The 25,644-nt window shown below is 38.2% G+C and overlaps 1 protein-coding gene across 2 annotated transcripts in view; it reads right to left on the bottom strand.

Annotated features, from left to right (window-relative positions):
• Positions 1–10,516: 10,516 nt before the first annotated feature.
• Positions 10,517–25,644, bottom strand: part of PPP1R1C (protein phosphatase 1, regulatory (inhibitor) subunit 1C) — a 183,030-nt gene continuing 167,902 nt past the window's right edge. The window contains exon 5 of one of the 2 annotated variants that reach the window (XM_006864022.1): positions 10,517–10,781. In XM_006864022.1, coding sequence (XP_006864084.1) covers positions 10,693–10,781 — 89 coding nt within the window. In that variant the 3' untranslated portion in view covers positions 10,517–10,692. The remainder of the gene's footprint in view (positions 10,782–25,644) is intronic. The other variant, XM_006864021.1, reaches the window with a different exon arrangement.

Raw genomic sequence — 25,644 nt, 5'->3', positions numbered from 1 at the left:
CAAAGTATTCCTAGAAGGACGTTTAAATCTTTAAAAAGAAATTATTTTTTTTAATTCATCACTATTTTTCAGGTTACTTCCTAAGGGAATCTTTTAAAAGTCAGAAAATATAATTAATTACAATGCTTATGCTAATTATATATGCATACATACACACAAAAATTGTTGTTATTGTTAAGTTCCTTCTTTTGATTCAACTCACAGTAAATAGTGTTCTCAAGGAGCAGCTGGTAGGTTCAAACAGCAAACTGTGTAGATAGCATTCCAGTCCTTATCTGACAGCACCACACCAGGACTCTACATAATACATGTGTGTATTTCTAACTCAACTTTATTCTGTTAGCTTTCATACAAGCAGACCCATTTCCTCTTATCATCTTTTCCTAGTTCTGCTGCTTCCATCTATTTCCTCTCATTTTTTCTCTTTTGCTGTATGCCTCCTGTGCCTGAAAGAGAAATAGAGAGTGAAACATCAACTTTAGTTAGGCCTAGAAGAGGTTTCACAAGTTTATATGGTCACCTCACTTATTATCATCCACATTACTGATCACAAAACTGAATCCCAAGATAGTTGAAGGATTTGATCAATTTCACACAGTATGAAAAAGGAACTGTACATAGACCAAGAGGCATTTGTTTAAACAGAATGAGGGAACACTGAAAAGTTTAAAATAAGGAAAGGTTTTCACAAGGGTTGTATTCTTTCACCGTACTTAATCAATCTGTATGCTGAGCAAATAATTCAAGAACATGGCATTAGGATTGGAGAAACATTCATTAACAACTTGTTACATACAGATGATACAACCTTGTTTGCTGACAGTGAAGAGGACTTAAAATGCTTACTGATGAGGATCAAAGACCACAGCTTTCAGTATGTGTTGCACCTCAATGTAAAGAAAATAAAAAGTCTCACCACCAGACCTATCAATAACACCCATTTTAATGGAGAAAGATTGAAATTGTCAAAGATGTTATTTTCCTCAGATCAACCATCAACAAAGATGGAAGCAGAAATCAAGAAGTCAAATGATGTATTGCATTAGGAAAATTTGATGCACAAGACCTTTTTAAAGCGTTGAAGAGCAAAGATGTCAGTTTGAGGACTAAAGTGTGCCTGACCCAAGCCATGGTATTTTCAATAACCTCATAGGCTTCTGAAAGTTAGGTAATCAATAAAGAAGACTGTAGAATAATTGATGCACTTGAGTTATGATGTTGGAGGATAATATTAAAAGTACCATGGATTGCCCAAAGAATAAACAAATGAGTGTTAGAAATGCAGCTAAAATGCTCCTTAGAAGCTAGAATGGCCATTTCACCTCTCATATTCTGGACACTATCAAGAGGGACCAGTCCCTGGAGAAGGACATCATGCTTGGCAAAGTGGATGGTCAGTGAAAAAGAGTAGGACACCCCTCCCCCAATGAGATGAATTGGCACAATGGCAGCTACAATGGGCTAAAAAGAAGCAAGGATTGTGAGGTTGACCCAGGACAGGGCAGTGCTTTGTTCTCTTGTGCACAAGGTCACAATGAGTTGGTATGGACTAGATGACACTTAACAACAACAACAACACGACAAAGAAGAGAAGCCTCTCACTGCCACACCACCTGGGTTTATTTAGGTTGTCCCAAGAATTTACTATAATCTGAAATGAGCTCACACTATTTAATGAATTTAACTCTCTGCACCTATAAACATTGTTTAGCATGTTGTAGACATTCATTTATGTTGGCTGAATGATAAACTAGAATTTTGGTCTCCTGTTTATAAAGCATAATGATTTTTTTGGGTTTTGTTTTAGTTTTGATTTTGATTTTTAGCCATAAAACCTTACCCTAGAAAACTGATGTGACTCATTTAAGGTATGGCAATTATTCTATTCAGGTACATATCTATCACCAAATTGATGCAATGTGTGCATTGTTAAGTGGAAGACTATCTAGTTTCAATGTTTTGGTATTCTCAGCTTATTGCCATGTCTGAGGGATGAGAAAATTCCCTGAATTCTGCTCACGTGGGAAACAGAGCAAGTAACAAAATGTAAAGATGAACCCAATACCATTTGAGTTAACTTTTTCTCAAGACTTCTTTCCACAACTCTCCAAGATTCATTTAGTTTTCCCCTTTGTCTACTTTTATCTCAAAACTATTTTTATGTTTATCTGCTTCTTACAGTCCAAGTTTCCATTACTGTAGTATGGGGCATGACAGTGCCAATGTCTGTGCCCATGAAATTAAGGGGTCTCACAATAGGAAGATCAAGAAAATATGTACAGTTCACTGATAGCCTCTTTAGGAAAGGCATCCAGGCACCTTATGGTATTTAATTGACACAGCATTTATGTACCCTCATGGCAATATGAAGTGTTGACGGTGTTTGTGAAAGTTAGCACCTTAACTACTTACCATATCATTTAAAACCAAAGATGCTCCCTCCGTCTTTTTTCCAAAAACTCTTCTTTCTCTGATATTTAGCTTTTTCAGAATGCTATGATGTTATGAGAACTGAGAATTTAATTATTTAACAGATTGAATATTTCTGCAACATAGACATTTTTATTAATTAATATGTCTGATGAAGGTATTGAAGACAGATTTTTGGAATCAGAGCTTAAAAAAGAAGTAAGATTATTTTCTCTCCACTTCCACTCCAGAAAAAGCAATAAATCAAAATTTCATAGTATAAACACATTAATGTAGGCTGTTTTTGTTGTTGCTAAGTGCTATCAAGTCAATATGGATTCATAGTGAACCTGTATAGAGTTTCTGAAGAGCAGCTATCTGCAGGGTTTGAACCATCAGCCCTGCAGATAGCAGTCTAGTGCTTATCCTACAGCACCACGCCAGGACAATCTTTTCCTATGATTTAGTGTGCTCTTACTTAAAAGTACTTCTTTTAGAAATGAGTGAAGAACTAGATGAAGGCTTTCTTTTAAATTAATGCAGTATAAGTGGCTGATACATGAACTCATAAATTCCTATAACTTATACTTATGTAATGGAGTCCTGGTGTGGCTCTGTGGGTTAATGAGTCAGACTGCGAAGCCATTTGAACTGTAAGGTCGGCAGTTCAAGCTCACCAGCTGCTCCTCAGAATCCCTATACAAGGTCTCTATGGGTCGGAACCAACTAGACGGCACTTAACAACAACAACAACATCATACTTATGTAATAGTGTAATAAGTTATAAGAATTTATGAGTTCATATATCAGCCACTTACACTGCATTAATTTAAAAGAAAGCCTTTATCTACTTCTTCACTCATCTCTAAAAGAAGTTGTTTTAAGTAAGGGCACACTGAATCATAGGAAAAGACTGTCCTGGTGTGGTGCTGTAGGATAAGCACCAGCTGCTGTTCAGAAACTCTGCTGGGTTTGAACCATCAATCAACCCTGCAGATAGCAGTCTAGTGCTTATACTTATGTAGCAGTGTAATGGAGTCCTGGTGTGGCACTGTGCGTTAATGCACCAGACTGCAAAACTGTTTGAACTACAAGGTCAGTGGTTCAAGCTCACTAGTCGCTCCTTGGAAACCCTACATAGAGTCACTATGGGTCAGAACTGACTTGACAGCACTTAACAACAACAACAATAGTAGTGTAATACTGGTTGCATAGTGGTTACAAGTTGGGCTGCTAATCTCAGGGTGAGCAGTTCAAAACTACCAGCGGTTCTGCAGGAGAAAGATGAGGCTTTCTGTTCCCGTAAAGATTTAGTCTCAGAAACCCTATACAGAGTTACTATACAAACCTTAGACAGACTCCATGTCACATAACCACCATCACCATATCTATGTTATTTACTATGGTACATGGTCTGGCAATATAGAAAAAACACTGGACTGTTAACCCCAAGGTCAGCAGTTTAAACCCACCAGCCACTCCTTGAAAACCCTATAAAGGGTCACTATGAGTTGGAATCGACTTGATGACACTAACAACAACAATGACACATAGTCCACCAAAATAGCATTTCACATTCTACTTAGTGAGTAGTGACTGGAGTCTTAAAAGCTTGTAAGTGGCCATCTAAAGTGCAACTATTGGTTTCTCCCTGTGCAGTAGAAAAACAAGTGATGGAAATTTAAAACACATGGAAATCATTAGTCCATTGGACTAATGGACCACCTGAACATTAGGCTCCATGACTCTGAGATGAGAAAAACTAGGTGATAAGTACTGTAGCAGATTACGAACGGAGTTGCTAACCGCAAAGACCAGCAATTTGAATCTATCAGCCGCATCACAGGAAAACCATAAGGCTTTCTGCTCTCATAAAGATATAAAGCCTCAGAAACCTTATACTGGGTCACGATGAGTCAAAACTGACTCCACAGCCCACAACTACCACCACCACTACCCGGCTATCACTAGCAATTGCTTTGAAAGGAATCACTTTGAAAGGTTCTAGATAAGTGTGTGCATCTGGGGAGGTTGAGGAGGATTGTGGAACAAAACTCAAAATCGTAGAAAAGATCGGGCATACTTGTTGGATAGAGATTGGTGGAACCCCAAAGACCACGGTCCTTAGTCATCCTTCAGGTCTAGAACTGAATTTACCTCAGAGGCTCGATTTTCAGCACCCCTCCCCCCAATACATATAAGGGTTGTGTCCTTGTTATTGTTGTTATGTGCCGTGGGTAGCAATAATCAAAAAGGCAACATTTATCCAAGGACAAAATTCAGAAGCTTAGAAAAGAAGTAGAAATGGAAACAGGAAACACAGGAAAAAAGTGGAAAGTGATGCTACATTGAGGGTATTATAATCCACTAGATTAAACAAAATTTGTATGAATTGATTAATGTAAAACGGATCAGCTCTGTAAACCTTCATCAAATTCACAATAATAATAATAAAGATTATTTGCTACGGCAATATCCAGAAAACAGTATTTCCAAAACTTCAGTCAACTGTATCACTTTTGTGATTTTTGGATATCACTTCTACTATATTTACTAAATGTTTTCCTTTAAATTGACCTTAAGTACATTAACTTCTGGTGTGGCGTTGCCGATTAATGCGGTAAACTGCAACGTCGGTTTGGGCTGTTACGGCCGGCAGTTCTGTCTAACTCACCAGCTGCTCGTTGGAAACCCTGTACAGGGTCACTATGAGTCAGAACCAACTCCACGGCACATAACAACAACAACAATAAGGGCCGTGGTGGTTAACGGAGTCCTGGTGTGGCGCTGTGGGTTAATGTTCCAGACTGCAAAGCCATTTGAACTTCAAGGTCGGCAGTTCAAGCTCACCAGCTGCTCCTTGAAAACCCTATATAGGGTCGCTATGGGTCGGAATCAACTCGACGGCACTTAACAACAACAACAACAAAGGCCGTGGAGTCGGTTCTCACTCATGGCGATCCCGTACAGTGTTTCTGAGACTGTAAATCTTTACGGGAGCAGAAAGCCTCATCTTCTCCCATGGAACAGCTGGTGGTTTCAAACTGCCGGTCTTGGGGTAGTAGCCAATTCATAACCATTATGCTACCAGAGCGCCTACTATAATATTTATAACTATACAAATAAAAATTGTCCATAGATAACATGTCATCATCTTGTTTTCCAAAATTTAGAAAGCATTTTCATATACTGAATTAAAAATAAAAGTCAATGGTGAAAAAAATTTTAAGAACATAAATTTGTCCTGGAATTTTACTTTTAAAAAGACTCTTTACCTAGATATCTCTGGGATGAAAGAAAAGAATATCATAAAATTATTTCACAATAGGAAGAGTATTGGCCTAGAATCCTAATTTGCCCAGGTTCTGTCAATGCTTCAGTTTCCTCATGTATTGAGGGCAAAGAAAATAATCTCTAGTTTATCCACCTGACATAACACTCTTACATTCAGCAATGAATAATTGAAGAGGATGCAGGAGTGTGCACAATAATGAGCATATGTCTGGGGGAACTGGTGATGTTTTAACACTGAGTTGACACCACTTAGGAGATGACATCAGAGCATTTGTCAATATCTGAGTGGCTATAATATGGAGTCCTGGTGTGACGCTCTAGGATAAGCACTGTTCCACAAGTTTGGTTTGAACCTCAAAGTCGGCGACTCAAACCCAATAGCCACTCCTCAGAAACCCTATAAGTTTCGCTAAGAGTCAAAACAGACTCGATGGCACTTAACAACAATATTATGGGAAAGGAGTTAAATGTGTTGTTGTTAAGTGTTGTTGAGTGGTTTCCGACCCATAGCGACCCTGTGTAGGGTTTTCAAGGAGCAGCTGGTGAGCTTGAACCGCCGACCTTGCAGTTCAAACTGAGTTTGTAGTCTGGTGCATTAACCCACAGCGCCACACCTGGACTCCATTTATTGTAGAGGCTTCAAAAGTGGGAGGTAAAGGTGTAGACATAAAGATAGAAAACATTTACCATATTGCTACTGTGTACCATCAAGTTGAATCCAATGGGAGCAGAAAACCTTTTCTTTCATCCAAGGAGTGACTGGTGGACGTTAAGCGCTAACTTTGCAGTTAGCAGCCAAATGGGTAACCCGCTTTGTTACCAGAGCATTTTGGCTGGTTTGGGGTGAAGCTGGAGTTAGCAATAATAGTTTGCTATGATATTAAAGAGCATCATGCACTTCTAAGTGTTTGGATAGGAAGTCTCTGAGGTCCTTTGTAAGTCTAATAGTAATAATGTGTTGCTGTTAGCTGCTATGGAGTTGGCCTCTGACACATGGATACCCCATGCACAGCAGAATTAGACTGTTGTGAGCTACAGGATTTTCATCAGATAATTTTTTTGGCAATAGATTGCCAGGCTTTTCTTCTGAGGCTGAAACTTGTTCTGCACCATAGCAACATACAAGCCTTCACTGACAGATGGGTATAGCTGTGATTTAGGCGATTTAGCCAGAATGAAACCTTGACCTTCCACATGGTGGTGGTTATGTGCCGTGGAGTTGAAACCGACTCATATTGACCCTATACAGGATTTCTAAGGCTGTAAATCTTTACGGGAGCAGAAAGCGTCATCTTTCTCCCTGAGGAACAGCTGGTAGTTTCAAACTGCTGACCTTAAGGTTTGCAGCCCAATTTGTAACCACTACGCTACCAGAGCTCCTTGACCTTCCACATGGAAGTTGGGAATTCTACCACTGAACCAATACTACCCCCTAAAGACAGTAATGGTAGTGGTTGGTGGTGTGTGCCTTTGAATCAATTCCGACTCTTAGCACCGTGTATAGAGTTTCCAAGGCTTTTTCAATCTTTGAGGAATTAGAAAGCCTCGTCTTTCTCGGTGGATTTGAGTGAGACCTTACCTCATCTTAATCTCATAACAGCCCAGGGTGGTGGGCTTGGTTGTCCCCATTTTAGGTATAGAGGAACTGAGTCAAAATGCTGATGGAGGTTAATTTGAACCCAAGTCAAGATGACCTGAAGCGCATCTACTGACCATTATATTATACAACAAATGTGGTCAGTGAAGTGTGAAGTTTTTGTTCTGTTCTATTCAGAAAGTTTATTTTCTCATTCAGTCAAACTGAAATCAAACTGTCTTCTTGAGGAATGTGAAACAAAAACTTGTTGCAAACTATACTCGTGTGAAAAAAGGAAACTGAAATACCATTATCTTAGCAGGTTTCCTTCAACTTTCTGAGAAAACCAACATATTTCCCAAGGAAAACCGAAGCTTTTAATTATTATCTCATTGTATCTTGAGAGTAGATAATAGAATAAAAGAAACCAACATTACCTAAGAAAAAGTTATGCTTTTCATTGTTTTCTTTCTGCTTTTTGAGGACAGAAACCATAACATTTATTTCCCCAAATGCTGTTATAAAATCAGCAAAAGTTTCTTTCTGTTTCTCTTAATTCTCTAAAAAAACAAAAACCATTTATAAAGTGTCTATTCAGGGAAAGGGAAGGGCAATTTTATTTGTTAGCTCCTCAGGGTGTCTTAAATAATCAATCGCAGGGGTGTTTAGATGTTTTCCAAACAGAAATAACTCAAAATCACTTTAAATGAACCTGTGTCTCATTCAGATTTTAAGTAGAAAGAAATTTTGCAAATCAAATAAACTGCCATAGCAGGTGGTCTAGAAACTTCAGAAAAAGAGAAGGACAGACAAAGAGGGTCAGAAGAAAGGAGAGAGAGAGAGGGAAGGAAGAGGAGGACAGGACAGAAGGAATGGAGGGGAAAAGAAGTGTGAAAATAGAGTAACTCACTCATCCTCATGCCTGTTCTTGCTGTAAAGTGCCATTAAGAAGGTTCTGACTCATAGCAACCCTGTTTAGGTTATCCCAGGAACGGTTGGTGAGTTTGAACTGCCAACCTTGCAGTTTAAACCGACATTGCAGTCTAACATATTATCCTCATGGTACTGCATATATTTTCTCCAGAAAAATGTACTAAGAAAAATGATTTCATTTCTACTGTATTTTCTTATGTTAGTTTATGCTGTTGTTGTTAAGTGTAATTGAGTTTGTTCTGACGCATGTCAACCCTGTATTGGATTTCCAAGGAGTGGCTGGTGGGTTTGAATTGTCAACCTTGCAGTTCACACCAACTGTGTGGTCCAGTGCATTATCCTACAGTGCCATACCAGCTGCTATCAAATCAATTTCAACTCATAGTGAGTCCCATGTGACAGGGTAGAAGGACCCCCATAGAGTTTGCTTGACTACAATCTTTACAGAAACAGACTAAACAGGTCTTTCTCTCACAGAACCTCTGGCTGGGTCCAAACTGCCAACCTTCCATTTAGCAACAAGTACTTAACCATAGGCACCAGAGGTATCTCTATGGCATAAAGCTTACATTAAACAATTTTAAAAATAATTTTCTTCTTTGAATCCTGATAAAAAGTTCCGACAATGGAGTTCACTTTTGATTTTTGGTTTGATTTTCCTTCCTATTTTAATTTCCCTCTTTTCTGGATTTTGAAAAAAATATATTTTTTTCATCCATGAAAAAAACCTCAGTAATATCATTAATGTGGGAAACAAATTGGGTTTGCCTTCATCCCAACTAAATTTTGTGGTGTGAATGCTTCGAAATTAGTGAATAAATTATTGATATTGTTCAGAAAGCCAGAAGTTAGAATTTACAAACGCCATTGCAAGATTGGTTTGAAATGCAAAGTTGACAGTTTAAGCTCACCAGTTGGTCCTTGGAAACCCTATACAGGGTTGCTATGATTTGGAACCGACACAACAGCACATAAGAACAACAACAAATTCTTGATAAATACATGCTGTCTTGGAAAACTATGCCTTTTGCTTGCACTTTATCTTCTCTGTCATTCCATAGAGAAGAGATAATCTTCCTTTCAATTTCATAACCTCCAATAGAGTGTCTTTTCCATAAAAAAAGTTGTTGAATTAATGAATGAGTGAATATATGCACGAAATAACACACTTTTTATTTTATGACACTGTAGGATAAGCACTAGACCTCGAGGTTGCTTTGAACCACAAGATCGGTGGTTCGAACTCACTAGAATTCCTCAGAAATCCTATTCAGGGTTGCTCTGAGTAGGAACGAACTGAACGGCACTTAATAACAACAACAATGATACATTAGTTGCACTGTGGCTCTGAACCATAAGCATTAGACTGCTGACCACAAGGTCAGAGGTTTGAGCCTACCTGCTGCTCTGCTGGAGAAAGATGAGGCCTTCTTCTCCCATAAAGATTTACAGCCTTGGAAAGCCTATCAAGGTTGCTATGAGTCAGAACTGACTCAATGGAACTTAACAACAGCAGTGATTCATTAAATTGTAACTGGAAATAAATGGCCCATATTTCAAGTAATAGTCAAAAAAAGGAGCCTTGAATTTGATATATTCTATTTTAAATTTAGCATTTTTTTCTCTCAATAAAAAGTAGAAATGCTGGATAAAATCTCTCTCACAGTGTAGAAAATGAACTGAATTCTATGGTTCTTTAAGTGACCATTCACGTCTTTTTGGAGTTCTGGTGTGGTGCTGTGGGGTAATATACTGGATTGCAAAGTTGATTTGAACTTCAAGGTTGGCAGTTCAAGATCACCAGCATGTCCTCAGAAATCCTATACAGGGTTGCTATGGGTCAGAACTAACTCGACAGCACTTAACAACAACAATGTCTTTTTGAAAAGAGATGATTAATATTCAAAATCTAATATAAAGTGACCTTTGCATTAACAAATTGGCATTTCTTTCTCATTTTGGAATCATTATTGCATACTGCTTTGTAAACAGAAACATGATAAATGCTGATTTTATGTTTAATGTCCAGTTTTTATTAAACATTTCTCTTTAAGTTAAACCCAGATACACACATGTCTAAATATTTTTAGTATTTATGTTTTACTCTTAAAGTAATGCTATTTACATTTACTTTTGACCTTAGAAGGAAACCATATCAGTAGGTTATCAAGGATTAAGCTTTGGCAGTATTAAAGTTAGAACACTCACATGTTTGCAAATTTCTAAGTCATTAAAAACAAAAAACAAAAGTGACCATAAAATAAAGGTTTGTTCTGTGACTATAAGTAATATGGAACAATGTGTACTTAGTTCTAAAATTCAGTCAAGAAGGACATCCCAAAAGGTTTGTTATTATTGTATTAGTGGAGTGCAAAGATGGAGAATGCTTCTGGAAGTCAAGCAGTGGAGTTCCATGGGCTATTCAGAAAAGTTAATAGTACTGGTTATTTCCGAGAAGCCTTCTTGCTGCAGATCCATAATTAATGGTCCCACTGCTCCTCTCTTTCATTTACACCTTCTTCTTCTTCAGGGAATGCCGATTCATTCTGGCCTTTCAGATGCTTAACCCCTGAAATTATAAAAATTATGGTCAGCATAAGTAAAATATATTCCTGGCAGATTCACTGTTTTGCTTCAAGAGTTAAAGAAATACAATGGACAGTTTTCATTGGTGTTTATGTGTTTTTCGTCAAGAATCTCAACAATGTAATCCTTTTACTTCACTGGCTGAATTTCCATTAGAGGCGGGCTATCTTTTATAATTAAATCTTCTCCATTAAGTATTGCATCACACCCTATTAAAAACTTGTTAACTGAATATCTGCTCACAGGCTTCTATTGTATTCTGATATATCATTTAATTCAAATATTTCTTTTGGCATCCCTCAGCTCTATTACAGAGTATCGTTGAAACTCCTAGGGACAAAAGGTCTATACTTTATGTGTGTGCCATTTCTGGAATTTGTAAACAATGAAAGAATCACAATAGTATTGATTTTCTTTAGAAATCTGAACATATGCGCTTGATCATGGAACTCCTCTACTCAAAATTGTTCAATAACGTCACAGTCTACAGAGAAAGGAAAACATTGGTGTACCTTTACTTGGGGTAACAAGCCTCGTGTGATCTAGTTTTTTACTCTCTGTTAGGTGTCTTTGTTACTATTCCTGGTCCTCTCTTCACAATAATTTATGCTTTAACCATGCTAACATACTCATTCCCTGTGCCCTGACCACTCCAGGCTCACTCATGCCTCCATGAGTTCCTTGTCTGTTCTCATTGCCAAACATCTTCTTCCTAGTTACCCACCTGGCAATCGCCCACTCATCCTTCCAGTCTCAACTCGCCTCCTCTGTGATGCTTCCTTAATTTCCCAAGTAGACTTAGCTGATGTTTCTCAGATACCCTCATTGCTCTGGAGTCACCTTGTTTTATAGCAATTACCTAATAGAACTGCATGTGTCTACATATTTTCCTCCTTATTAAAGCAAACTTCTTGATGTCAGGGATTATTCACCTTCGATTTGGAGCCATAGGCACAGTACCTGATAAATAATGGTGGTGGTGATATGCTGTGGAGTCAGCCTAGTACCGGGTTCTGAGGCTGTGAATCTTTATGATAGCAGAAAATCTCTTATTTTTTCCCCTTGGAATGGCTAGTAGATTCCAACTGCTGACCTTTCAGTTAGTGGCCCAACTTGTAACCCAATATGTTATCAGAGTTCCTTGATAAATAGCTATAGTTAAGTGCCACTGAGTTGGTTCCAACTTATAGACACACTTCGTGGGAACAGAAAGCCTCATGTTTTCCCCCAGAGTGGCTGGTGGACTTGAACCTTGAACCCCGTGGTTCATAGTCCAGCGATTATCATGTGGGGTGACTGAATTTAATGAAGTAATAAACAATATGGTATATGCCTTTGCAGTTTCATAATAATGTATCCTCTGGTTTATTTTTGTTTTCAAAATTAATTCAAATTTGAAGTATAATTTGAGGGCAATTACTACAGCCGTGGAAACCCGAGACAAGGTCGCTAGGAGTCAGAACTCTCGAATGCACTTAACAACAACTACAGTCACATTCAATCTGTACAATTCCTGTTTATTTTGCTTGGGACTGTTAAGTTTACACATATTGTGATAACCTGGAAAATGCCTTATGCATTTTATATATTAGAAAATTGGTTTATGAGATTTTTCTATATATTATCTAACAAAAGTCCAGTTAGAACTGAAAAATCAAACCACAGTTTATGCTTGCTATGAAAGAAAGGGACTCAAGAAAAGTGTGGATTTGTATGTTCTTTAGTAAACCAGTATCACAGTGCTGTTTGGCAAAGAATGAAATTCTTGGGCTTGGTGGATTATCTTGCAAAAATATTTGATCAGTTGTAATAATATTTAAATACTTTAATTTCATCTATAAATATAAATCTCTCACAATTCCTGTTGATCCAAGTCTGTAGAGAGAAATTTGTTATTAAGAGCTGGAACTTACTCCATATTATTATAAATTACATGAGAAAAACAAGAGGTTTAAATGTTCAAGAACAGGGCAGTTCATTGAGGATCCAATCAGTCACTCTGCTAGAGTCTTATGCTCATGAGTCACTGAGACCTTAAACCAACTCTCTGATGGAATTCCTAGATGATAGAATTTAGATTCAGAGAAGATACGTGATTTGTTCAACGTTATAAAGGCTGTGTGATGCTGAGAGAAGTTCTGACACATCAGAGTCCCTCAATGTATACTGAATGAATGAATGAATGAGTCATAAAGCACCACTGTCACTGGCCCTAACTCATTTTCACCATTAACTTCTTGGATGTTGACTGGATATTCTCTAGAATATACAACAGATTTAGTGTGTCAATTAACTTGGTTAAGAAGAATCTGGAATTCCATCTAGTCCCACTGCTCATCATAAGGAGTCAGGGGATACTGTTGTTGTTGTTAAGTGCTGTCAAGTTGGTTCCTACTCATAGCAACCCTGTATAGGGTTTCTAAGGAGCAGCTGGTGAGCTTGAACCACCAACCTTGCGATTTAAAGTGACTTTGTAGTCCAGCACATTAACCCGCAGCACCACACCAGGACTCCTACATGGTATAAAATCAGGAAAAGTTTACATTAGGGTTGTATAATTTCACCATACTTGTTCAATCTGTATGCTGGGTAAATAATCTGAGAAACTGGGCTATAAGGAAAAGAATGTGGCATCAGAATTGCAGGAAGACTCCTTAACAACCAGTGATATGCAGATGACACCACCTAGCTTACTAAAAATAAAGATGACTTAAAACATTTACTGCTAAAGTTCAAAGGCTGCCGCTTTCAATACGGATTACACCCCAACATAAAGCAATCAAAAAATCTCAAAACTGGACCAATAAGCAGCAACAAGATAAATGGAGAAAATATTGAAGTTGTCAATTATTTCATTTTACTTGGATCGACAATTAATGGCCATGGCAGCAGCAGTCAAGAAGTCATTGGGCAAACCTGTTGCAAAAGACCTCTTTAAATTGTTAAACAGCAAAGATGTCACTTTGAAAACTAAGATGTACCTGACCCAAGCTATGGTATTTTCAATTGCTTCATATGCATATAAAAGCTGTACAATAATAAAAAGATCTAAGAATCATTGATGCCTTCTAATTATGTTGTTGGTGAATAATAATAAATATAAACAAACAAGTCTGTGTTGGAAGCAGTACAGTCAAAATGCTCCTTAGAAGTGAAGCTGGTGACACTTAGCCTCACATACTTGGACATGTCATCAGAAGAGAACAGTCCCTAGAGAAGGACATCATGCTTGATAGAGAAGTCACTGAAAAATAGAAAGATTCTCAACAAGATGGATTGATACAGTGACTGCAACAATTACCTCAAACGTAGTAAAGATTATGAGGATGTTGTGAACTGGGCATTCCTGTTGCACACAGGGTTGTTATGAGCCAGAAAGGACTCAATAGCACCTAATAACAACATAAAGAAGAAAATTTCTAGTCAATGTTAAATATCCATTTCTGAAGCAGGTTATAGAAGGAACCTGTATTGATTAGCAGGATGGACTAGTAACTCCTCGGACACTGAGATGCTAGTTATCTACACTGTATTTCTGAGTAAACTGCTTTGTACTATCAAATAGCAAAAATGGTCCAAATCCACATTTAAAGACTAATTCATACAGCAGTAGCAAACGTACACAGATTTTTAAAAAAATCCCCTACATACTTCAGATCTCAAAACTCATTCTAAGGTCCTCTAGGGAGTTTGAGAGACTTTCTAACCCCTCTGGAATTATATTTAGAATTGTATTTCTGCTTTGAGAGTGGGGAGATATATAGCTTTCAGTTGAATTTCAGAGGAGGCTCTGACCTCTAAATAATTATGAATATGACTTATAATCTAATCTTTTCAGCTGCACAGGAAGGAAACCTCTAAGATGATCAAAGAACTTGCTTAAATTCACAAAGCAATTCGTTGGCTGAACTGTAGGGGACATTAACCTGGGCCCCTAACTCATACTAGAGGCTCATCACAAGCATTACCAGAACTCAGCCCTTCACTCTCATTTATTTCCTTCAATGTTATACTTAGAACTTCATGAAAAATATGGTGACTCAGGGTCCCGAGGTCTTTTTTTTTTTTTTTTTTCTATCAAAATATTTTGAAATATTTTACATAGCTGATAGATTAGATGCAACACTTCAATCTTTTCTGTTGTTGTTTTTCATAGAATTTGGAGTCAGGAAGATGAAGATTTTAACCTTGCCCAGAGTTACTCCCAGAATAGAGCCAAGTTACAAATAACTCTCAGATCATTAGAAATTAGAAACAGTTAGAGTTAGACTCTAGGAAATACAGAAACAAGATACCGTGGTCTAGTCTGTGGAGACAAAACATAGTAGTCATAAAGCAGAAATTACATATAACAAAGTCCCTGCTATGAGTCCTGGTGTGGCACTGAGAGTAAAGCACTGGACTGGAAGATCGGTTTGAACCACAAGGTTGGTGGTGCAAACTCACCAGCCACTCTTTGGAAACCTTATTACAGAGTAGCTATGAGTTAGAACTGACTTGAAAACAAGGACTGTTCTGAGCAGGAAAGAATTGCAAATCAGATGGGAACCTATGCCAAGGGGTGTTGCTATGCACATAAAATCAAAAACCAAACCTACTGCCATCAAATCAATTCTGACTCATAGTGATCATTTGTGGTGACAATTCATTGAAGAATTGCTAAGGACCAGTGTGGCTCTGCAGGGAATACGCTGGACTACAAGGTCGGTTTGAATCTCAAGCTCTGAGGTCAAGCTCACCAGCCACTTCTCAGAAAGCCTATGCAAGGTCGCTATGAGTTGGAACTGACTTGATGGCACTTAACGTCAACAACAAGGACCAGTAGATCTAATGATGCCTGTAGAGAGCTCTGATAAGAGTTAGAAGACCACCAACTCAGGGGAGAGTAACAAAGGCATCTATCTGTCAAGCAATACACTGGTGAAATAAAGGTAAACAGAAAGTCTGATTTCAATATGCAAAAGTACCAGGGGGCTTCATAAAGCTCATAGAAAAAAATTCATTAACTTTTAGTTCTACCTTTTCATGACCTTTTTAAAGTTCCCTTGTATTAGGATTCTGAAGGCCTGTTGTTAAGTGCTGTCGAGTCCTTACCAACTCACAGCAACCCTGTACAGTGTTTCTGAGGAGCGGCTGTAGTGTTTGAACTACCAGTCTTGAAGTTAGCAGTCCAGTACTTTTCCTACAGCGTCACACCAGGACTCCTTTGTGTAGCATTTTCAATGACCCTAGTAAGATGGCTTTTAAATGTCACCTTATTTTTTGATCCTTCAAGTTTTCTCAAAACAGTCATGTTACATACACTTGAGTAGCATAATTTAACCTATGCTATGGCACAAGTAGACTTCTGGTGTGGCGTTGCTGGTTAATGCGGTAAACTGCAATGTCGATGTGGGCCGTTAAGGCTGGCAGTTCTAACTCACCAGCTGCTCCTTGGAAACCCTGTACAGAGTCACTATGAGTTGGATCCTGACTCGATGGCACTTAACAACAACCAACAACATGGCATAAGTAATGGAGTCCTGGTGTGGCGCTGTGGGTTAATGTATCAGATTGCAAAGCCATGTGAACTGCAAGGTCAAGGGTTCAAGCTCACCAGCTGCTCCTCGGAACCTATACAGGGTTGCTATGGGTCGGAATCGACTCCACGGCACACCACCACCATGGCACAAGTATAGTATAGTAAAGTAGAGTAGAGTACAGTATAGTATAGGAAACTGTACAGGAGTCCTGGTATGGCACCGTGGATTAATGTGCTGGACTGCAAAGTCAGTTTGAACTGCATGGTCAGGCGGTCAAGCTCACCAGCTGCTCCTTGGAAACCCTACACAGGTCAGAACTGACTCAACAGCGCTTAACAACAACATGGCACAAGGTCAGTTTCAAATGCAAGGTTAGTAGTTCAAACCCACCAGCTGTGCCTGGTGTAGCACTGTAGGATAAGCACTGGACTCCGAACAATAAGGTTGGTAGTTCAATCCCACCAGCTATACCTCAGAAACTCTATACAGGGTCACTATGAGTTGGAATAGACTCGAAAGCACTTAAAAACAACGTTGGAACAGCAATGCTCCTCAGTATAGGCCCACTGACCCTCACCTTAGATTGAAAATGTGTTTTGCACTTTTTCCAAATGCTTTCACATGCATTGAATTGTGTTTAAGCCTCTTGACATTCATTTATAATGAATCAGTTATACATTGCTACATCAAGGGTCATAGAGTTCAAGTGACATATTGATTTCATTCCAAAGCTAAAAGCATAGCATGTCCTGAACTCACCTTAAATCTGCCCCTATTTTATTTGAAATAAATTATACATAAGCAGCATAGTTGATCACTATTCTCATATGGTGACCAGTCAGTTAATATAAACTGTAAATCAAAGCATAATCATTTCACTTAACTCTACATTACTTACTGAATGGAACATTATTCTGCCAAAAAATGAATGTGTTCTATGTTTGCCTCTTCACTATATATCGAAATAGGACAGCACAGGCATGTGATACTATAAGGATTTATGTATTTTATGTACAGTTTTTACTTACCATGTATTTTACCAAAGCTATTGCTGAAGAGTAAAGGTAATATAAAAGCATTAGCAGTAGAAAGTAGGGAAGGTGGTTGTTGTTAAGTGCTATTGAATCAGTTCCAACTCATAATGACCCGATATAGGATTCCTGAGGAGTATCTGGTGGGTTTGAACAACCAACCTTGTGGTCAGCAGTCCAATACTTATTCTACAGTGCCACACCAGGATACATACAGACTATTGTTAGAAGTGTGAATTCTTCAGAGAGTTGTCTGGTATCATTTGTCAAAATGTACAGTGCCCATATTTTATCAGTGACTCTGGGGTTGGGACCAGGAAAGAATATATATTGTCTAATTTCTAGTGTGGTGCTGCAGGTTAATGTGCTGGACTGCAAGGTCAGTTTGAGCCTCAAGATCCATGGTTCAAACCCACCACTCCATGGAAATCTATACTTGGTCATTAAGAGTTGGAACTGACTTGATGGCACTTAACAGCAACAATAATTTCATAAGGATTCTCCTACTCAGGGTGGGATGATAATAATTTTGAGTGCTTAAGACCCCTAGAGATGCATTTCATCATTCTAACTTCCCTTCTTTATTTTGAGGCTAATGCATTCCCCGTGAACTTTGAAGTAGAGTTAATGTTAGACACATAATGTTAGACAATTTCACCTTAGAAAGAGACCGAATGACTCCACAGCCTGCAAAACTGACTGCAATTGATGGAACACAATAGCATGTCTAAAATAAAGAAAGACTCAAGAAGCAGGAGTCAGTGGTTAGCCTAAAAGCACTAAAAATAAAATAACAAGAAGAAGGTTGCATTTAAAGCCACAGAGATAAATGATGCTTGTGGTTTTTAAGAATGTCCAGAGGAGAATGTTCTGTGATAGCCTTTTAGAAGGGTCTGTTCTGGGAAGGTTACTTCCTTATTGAATCAATGGTCATGCCATGCTAACATAACTGGATGCCAATATGTTGCTTTTGTTAGGTGCTGTGGAGTCACAGCAACCCCATACAGCAGAATGAAATACTGCTGAGACCCACACCATCTTCACAGTCTTTATCACTCTTGAATTGAAAGTTGCAGACACTGTGTCAATCCATCTTGTTGAGGGTATTCCTTTTGTTCACTAATCCTCTACTTTACCAATCATGATGTCCTTTTCCAGGGACTGGCCCCTTCTTACAACTTGTATAAATTATGTAAAACCGTATCTCGCCATTCTCATTTCCAAGTAACATTCTGACTGTACTTATTCCAAGATAGATTTGTTCCTTCTTCTGTCAATCCCTGGTCGATTCAATACTCTTCACGAACACCATAATTCAAAGGCATCAATTCTTCTTTTGTCGTTCTTATTCATTTGCATAACCAGATAATCTACCTCTGCTTTGAAACTCTGTGAGAAAACTCATATAACACCAAAGCTTGCCAACAAGGAAAGAAAGTCTTGGCTAACTAAATTCTGTCTTTACACACACACACACACACACACACACACACACACACACACACACACTGCTGTCAAGTTGATTATGACTCATAGCATAATCAACTTGTAGGACAGAGTATAACTAATCCATGAGGTTTCCAAGGTCATAAATCTTTAAAGTAGACTGCAACACCTTTCTCCATGGAATGGCTGCTGGGTTCAAGTCACCGACCTTTCAGTTAATAGCTGATTGTCAACAAATTCAGCTGATTCTGGGTCACCAACAAGGAGACAGAGTTTGAGAGCCTCGTAAGCAGAAAGGCTAAGAACTCTCGTAAGCAGAGTTTGCCAAAGTGGCAACTTTCACTGACGTCCGGTGGTGCGGGGAGAAGAAGCTTGCTGGCCTTCCATGTGCCATAGCCTTTGAATTAAATAAGTAATGATGAAGTTAGAGACATAAACCACTTGAATAGCAATCTTTCTGCATTTTAATCACATGTCTTTGAAGAGCTGTATTTCTTAACAAACAACCTTTTTTTCAACTATAGAAACACATGACTTTTTTTATGTAGTTTAAAAACATGGTCTAAATAATTGTTACTGTTCTGTACAGTCAAGTTGATTCTGTGCAAGGTGTTAAGAATTCAATCTATTTTTGACAGATATGCAGAGTTCAATCTATAAAGACAGATGCTCAGAAAGGAATCACATTAGGAGATCCTGGATTGAAGGGCAGAATATGTATAGGGTTTCTGAGTTTGTCTACCTGTATGGGGTGTCTGAGTTTGTAAATCTTTGTGGGAACAGAAAGCTTTTTCTTTCTCCCATTAAGTGGCTGCTTCAAACTGCTGGCCTTACAGTTAGAAGTCCAACATGTAACCCACCACCCCACCAGGGCTTCTTCTGAATGATTGTTGTTGTTAAGTGCCATCAAATGGGTTCCTACTCATAGCAATTCTGTACAGGGTATCCGAGGAGCAACTGGGGAGATCTAAAATCTAACTGTGGAGGTAGTGGAGGTTTCTTGGTAGAATTCTCTCCTTCTTTGTAGAAGATGTGGTTGGACCAGCCAATGCACCTCTAGCAAAGCCACCACTTGTCTGCCAATGGAGGCTTGCAAGTTCTTTAGATGTTGAATAGGTTTCAGCAAATCATACAGATTGGAAGAATTTGTGTCCGTTCCAAAATCAGGTGACCCAACAGAATGTGGAAATTATCAAATAATATCATTCATATTACACAAAAGTAAAATTCTTCTGAAGATAATATAAAACCCATTGCAGTAGTACACTAACATGAAGCTGCCAAAAATTCAAGCCAATTCAGAAGAGGACATGGAGCCAGGGAAATCACTGCTAATGTCAGACGGATCTGGGCTGAAAGGAGAGAATGCCAGAAAGATATTTATTTGTGTTTCATTGACTATGCAAAGTCATTTGTGTGGATCATAACAAACTATGGATAACATCATAAAGAATGAGTATCCCAGAATACCTAATTGTGCTTATGAGGACTGATTCATCAAACAAAAAAGTTCAAACAGAGCAAGGGGATATTAAATGGTTTAAAATCAGGAAAGCTATACATTGCATAGTAGCCTTTCACCATACTTATTCAATCTGTGTGTGTTGAGCAAATCATCCAAGAAACTGGACTATATGAAGAAGAACTCAACATCAAGAGAGGAAGGTTCATTAACATGCAATATGGAGATGACACACCTGGCCTACTGAAAGTAAAGAGGATTACTTTCAGATGAAGATCAAATAATTGGATTATGACACAATGTAAAGAAAACAAAAATTCTACTGCAAAAGACCTATTTTTAAGTGTTACAGAGCAAAGATGTCAGTTTGAGGACTGAAGTGCTCCTGACCCAAGCAATGTCATTTTCAATCACTTCATATGCATGTGAAAGCTGGGCAATGAATAAGGAAGACCAGAGAATAGATGCATTTGAGTTATAGTATTGAGAAGTATCATGGGCTGCCAGAAAAACAAATCTGTGTTGGTGAAGTACAGCCAGAATGCTCCTTAAAATCAAGGGTGACAGGACTTCACTTTATCTCGTGCACTTTGAACATGTTTTGTTATTGTTGTTGAGTGCTGTTGAGTTGATTCTGATCCATAGCGACCCTGTATATGGTTTTCAAGGAGAAGCTGGTGAGTTTGAACCATGGACCTTGCAGTTCAAATGGCTTTGTAGTCTGGTGCGTTAACCCACAGTGCCACAGGGTTAAATCTATGATGTCTAATTGCTTATTCTCTTAAGGCTGGGATCTGATTCTCCAGTAACAAACTATTCCTAACTGAGCACTTTCCTTCCCCTGACAATTTAATATGATGAGTATTTTAATAGGATTTTTATTTTTCCTTTTATACCTTATATGAAATGTTTGAATAATGGCCAGAAATACCATGCTATTTGGAGATGATTCAGAAAATCAGGACTTGCTACTACTCCTTACATCATAATGTTTAGATAGCCCCCTGTTCTGTCCTTATTTGTATAACTGATGGTAATTAAGAATAAGACAGGCATTTCCTGTGACAATACTTATTTCAAATATTCTGAAATACTTTTGCTATAATTTATGGAAATATTCTAGAAATTCTAAAATCTTCTGAACCGCTTCCTGAACCAAGTAGCATTGTAAAATTGCAAATATCCCTACTTTTGATTTTTTTTTCTTGAACATATAATTACCAATATAATGCAGGGAGACACACTACATTTGTTGAAGAGGTCCATTACTAGAATCAAAATTTGTTTCAGCTATTTCAGAAACTGATGATGATCTCCCAATTATGTTTAGATATGTGCTCTTAAGTTAATACTATGGATGCAAATAATTAGTGTATATTGGAACAGAACAACTTAGTCCTTTTACGTACCAAATGTTACCATATGAAGCCACATCCATCATACTTGAAAAACAAACAAACAAAAAACTCCAAAATCAATAAGATTGTCTTTTCTTTTCTTTTTTTTTTTTTAACTTTAACTAGTCAGGAAATTTCCAGATTAAACAGAGGTTGCATGACAAAAATACATGTATAAGGTGTCTGAAACTCAATCTATTTTTATATATAGACTGATGTAACATGTCTCCACGATTCTGAGACCAGAGGAACTAGATGGTGTCTGGCTAACATTATCAACTGCTCTGAAAGGGATCACGTTAGAAGATCCCAGATGTAATGGCAGAATATGTGGAACAAAACTCAAGATAATTTAAAACAAACAACAACAACAACAAAATGGGCTTACTGGTCAGAATGAGACTGGAGGAACCTGAGACTATGACCCTCAACCACCCTTCAGGTCTGGAAAGAACTCACCCATGCATTAGATAGATACATAGGGGGTGGCAACAACACTAGTGGGGTCCTGCACCAGACTGCAAAGTTGTTTGAATTGTAAGGTTGGTGGTTCAAGTTCACCAGCTGTTCCTTGGAAACCCTATACTGGATCGCTATGAGTTGTAATCCACTGGAGGGTACAAAACCACCACTATGCAAAATGTAAGAAAGTTTACCTTGGAGTATAGGTTATTAAACTCTCTTCTCAGCTTATTACTGTAAAATTACCAATAAATTCTTCATTGTTCACTTTAATCTATGTGCAACAAATTTATCTGGAGGAGCTAAGAAACAGGAATGAGAATAAGCTGAGTGTCCTAAGAGTCATTCAGGGAACCCTACAATATCTATCTATTTAACCCATAAAGGTCCAGAAATGCAGAAACAATCAGCCCATTTAAAGTATATAAATGAACTCTGGTTTTGTTTCTGTTGCAAGATACATTTCAAATTACAATGGTAATATCAAAAACACTTTTTTTCAAATCTCCTTGGTTCCATGGAAATAGTAAAGGGGTGGAATGAAAACTATTAGTCCCCATAGCAAACTGGAAAACTGGTATTTATTTCCACATCAATTTATCCAGAATTGGTGAGGGTGGGAGGGAGGAGGTGGGGGCAGGATGGTAACAAGATGCTCAGTCATTTATTCTTTGTAGTAATGATCCTTAATCATTAGGTTTCCTATCCTTTACTTTCAAGCACATCAGAATAGAGAATGTGATAGTGCATGTATGCATCCGTGAGAGTGTGTTTTATTTTTATCTGTCCCTTAATAGGCAGTGGTTACTCTTTCAAGTATACCACTCAAGACTAAAACTCTAAGAATGGTTAGTTATATTTGATAAACTCTAATGGAAAACCTACTTCAAAAGAGCACCACTTTTAATTCCAATCAGTATCAAAAAAGCATATTAATTATCATATCCTGTACTAGAAATAATTTTTCTTGGGGTAAATGCATGGTGCTAAAGAAATGTCTATTAACTGGAAATATTAAATTTGCACTCTTGCGCTTCATGAATAGAGTTTAAAAATCTAGTAATCTTTGTAGCGTATCTTTTTCGGATTGGAGACTTGTTTTAGGATTCCAATTTGTTTTGTGTGCAATCATTGTTGTATCATTATGATTAGAAGTTTAAATAATCTTGTCAGTAGAAAATTGTCACATCTGTCTTGCTTTCATGAAGGCTCCTTGTTGGAGACCTGAAAGGTCTGAGATGCATTGAGATTTCAGAACAAAATCGCGTGATTTTAAGAGAAAGAGCTGTTTGCTAATAAATTGTTTGCAGGTGTGGCAAAATCAGACTAGGAATCAAGATTGTAAGGAAAGAGACCTATATTCTTTACTCTAACTATCAAGAGACATCAGTGGAGCCATCCATGATCATTATCTGGAGGAAAGGAATACCAGTAAAAGGAATTGAAAGTCGAGTTACATAGAAGCTAGAGGAGCTTGACAGTTAAGGAACAGGAAGAGGGTCACTGAAGAGATAATAGATAATAAACTTCCAATTGAAGTGAAGGGTTAGAGTTGTCAAGGGACATCAGAGCAATAGGAACAGCTAGGGTTTGTAGGACCTGATTAGTCAAGGTAAGACGTTTATTCTATTTCTAAAGATTTGAAAATATAACAGTAAGTGAATTACATAACATAGCAGACAACAATCCACGCTACAGATGAAAGGAAAAAATACAACACATTAAAGGAGTGTTGGCTTTGTTAATGACCATAGCCAAGATTTCTACACTCATACCCAATTACAGTTTTTTCAAGGATTTGTTTCTGCTCTCTAACTAGAACTCCAATCTATTCTCTCTACAGGCTCCTTTTATTCCACTTGTACAATATTGCCCATATCTTATATCATCAAAGCAATTTTTAAAGTCTCCTTTGGCCCTGTGGATTCCTTTAGCTAGTGTCTCTACCCTTTAAGAAAGGAGCTGTTCGCTTTAACTCCTATTCACTCATCAATCAGCTCCAATATGATTTCTATCCTAATATCTTTACAAAAACTGTTTACAAATGACTTTGGTCTAATCCAACTGGAAGGAGCCCTGATTGCGTAGTGATTACCAGGTGGGCTGCTAACCACAAGGTCAGCAGTTCAAATCTACCAGTCGCTCCATGAGAGGAAGATGAGGCTTTCTGCTCCTATAAAAGATTTACAGCCTCAGAAACCCTATACAGGTTCTATATGAATCAGAATCAAGTCATTAGCACACCCCCATCACCACAAATCCAGCTGGATGAGTCCTTAGGTGGTACAAATGGTTAAGCACTCAACTACTAGCCAACATTTTGGCAATTCAAATGTGCCTCAGAAGACAGACCTGGTGATCTGCTTCCAAAAGGTCATAGCCTTGAAAACAATATAGAGCAATTAAATTCCACAGATGTGGTCACCATGAGTCAAACTCAAAATCAGTGACAACCAACAACAGTAACAATCCAACTGGAGTTTCTTAGGCCTTAATATTACTTCACTATTCCTCAGCCTTTGTGATTATTAACTGTTCTTTCTGGAATATTTGATCTCTCTGGCTTCTGAGCTATAACTTTTGTGGTGATCCCCCTAGTACAAGGGTGGGGAACATCCAACCCACAGGCTGTATAAAGCCAGCAAAACTATTTGGTCTGGCTCTGCCAATGCAGTTGCAGTTCCAGCCATCACATTAGGGGTGAGTTCCTAAAATGTTTGATCAAAGAAATCAGACTTTTTATTTTGTTTTTAAATGTTTTATTGTGAGTTGTGTGATAGTTTACATGGGAGAACATTAGTTTTACATTCATTCTATCATATATTGTTTCATTACCATAGTTACAATCTCCTCCATGCCTCATCAACTAACCAAAGGGTATACACTACAAGCCTGCACCCTGGTCGTCAACACACAGCCCCTCTCCCTCTCTGGATCTCAAGTCCCCAACTGCTCCATCTCTCTACGTCATCATCTCTGCCTCCATCTCAGGCATCACTGCTTCTCTGGGTAGGGTCCCACTCTCTACTCTTCTCCATTGATGGTCCCAGGGACCTCCGCTCCTAGACTGAAATGTTAATCACTCCCCTCCTTGCTATAAAACATCTACCTTTACATTTCCAACCCTCACAATCAGTCCTGACAACAATTATTCACTATTGTATCACAAGAGACCTATGTGTGTTTCATTTTATCAGCCCTGCCCAGACAGACTGGATACTACTCACTAGAGATTCTACCTTCCCCCATGCCCTCTGGATCTAGGTTCCTTCTTGAGAGCTTGTAAGCCAGTCACTTCTTGCCTTTGTAGCTACCCCTCCCCCCCCCCCTTTTTGGGTAGCCAATGTCCAAGTTGCCCATCACTATCTACTCTGTGTGTGGAGGGGTAGGAATTATTCTTACTGTAAGGATTTGTTTCCTCTTTTGAGCTACTACATCCATAGGTGTATGTCAAGTTCATCAAATTGTATCAGATTACTCTTTTTTTTTTTCCCCTCTTCTATCTTCTTCTGGTTGAGCTCTGATC

This window comes from Chrysochloris asiatica, unplaced genomic scaffold (assembly GCF_000296735.1).
Source record: "Chrysochloris asiatica unplaced genomic scaffold, ChrAsi1.0 scaffold00059, whole genome shotgun sequence".
NCBI classification, from domain to species: domain Eukaryota; kingdom Metazoa; phylum Chordata; class Mammalia; order Afrosoricida; family Chrysochloridae; genus Chrysochloris; species Chrysochloris asiatica.
The sequence above is the reverse complement of the archived record's forward strand: the minus strand, read 5'-3'. Positions and strand labels throughout refer to the sequence as shown.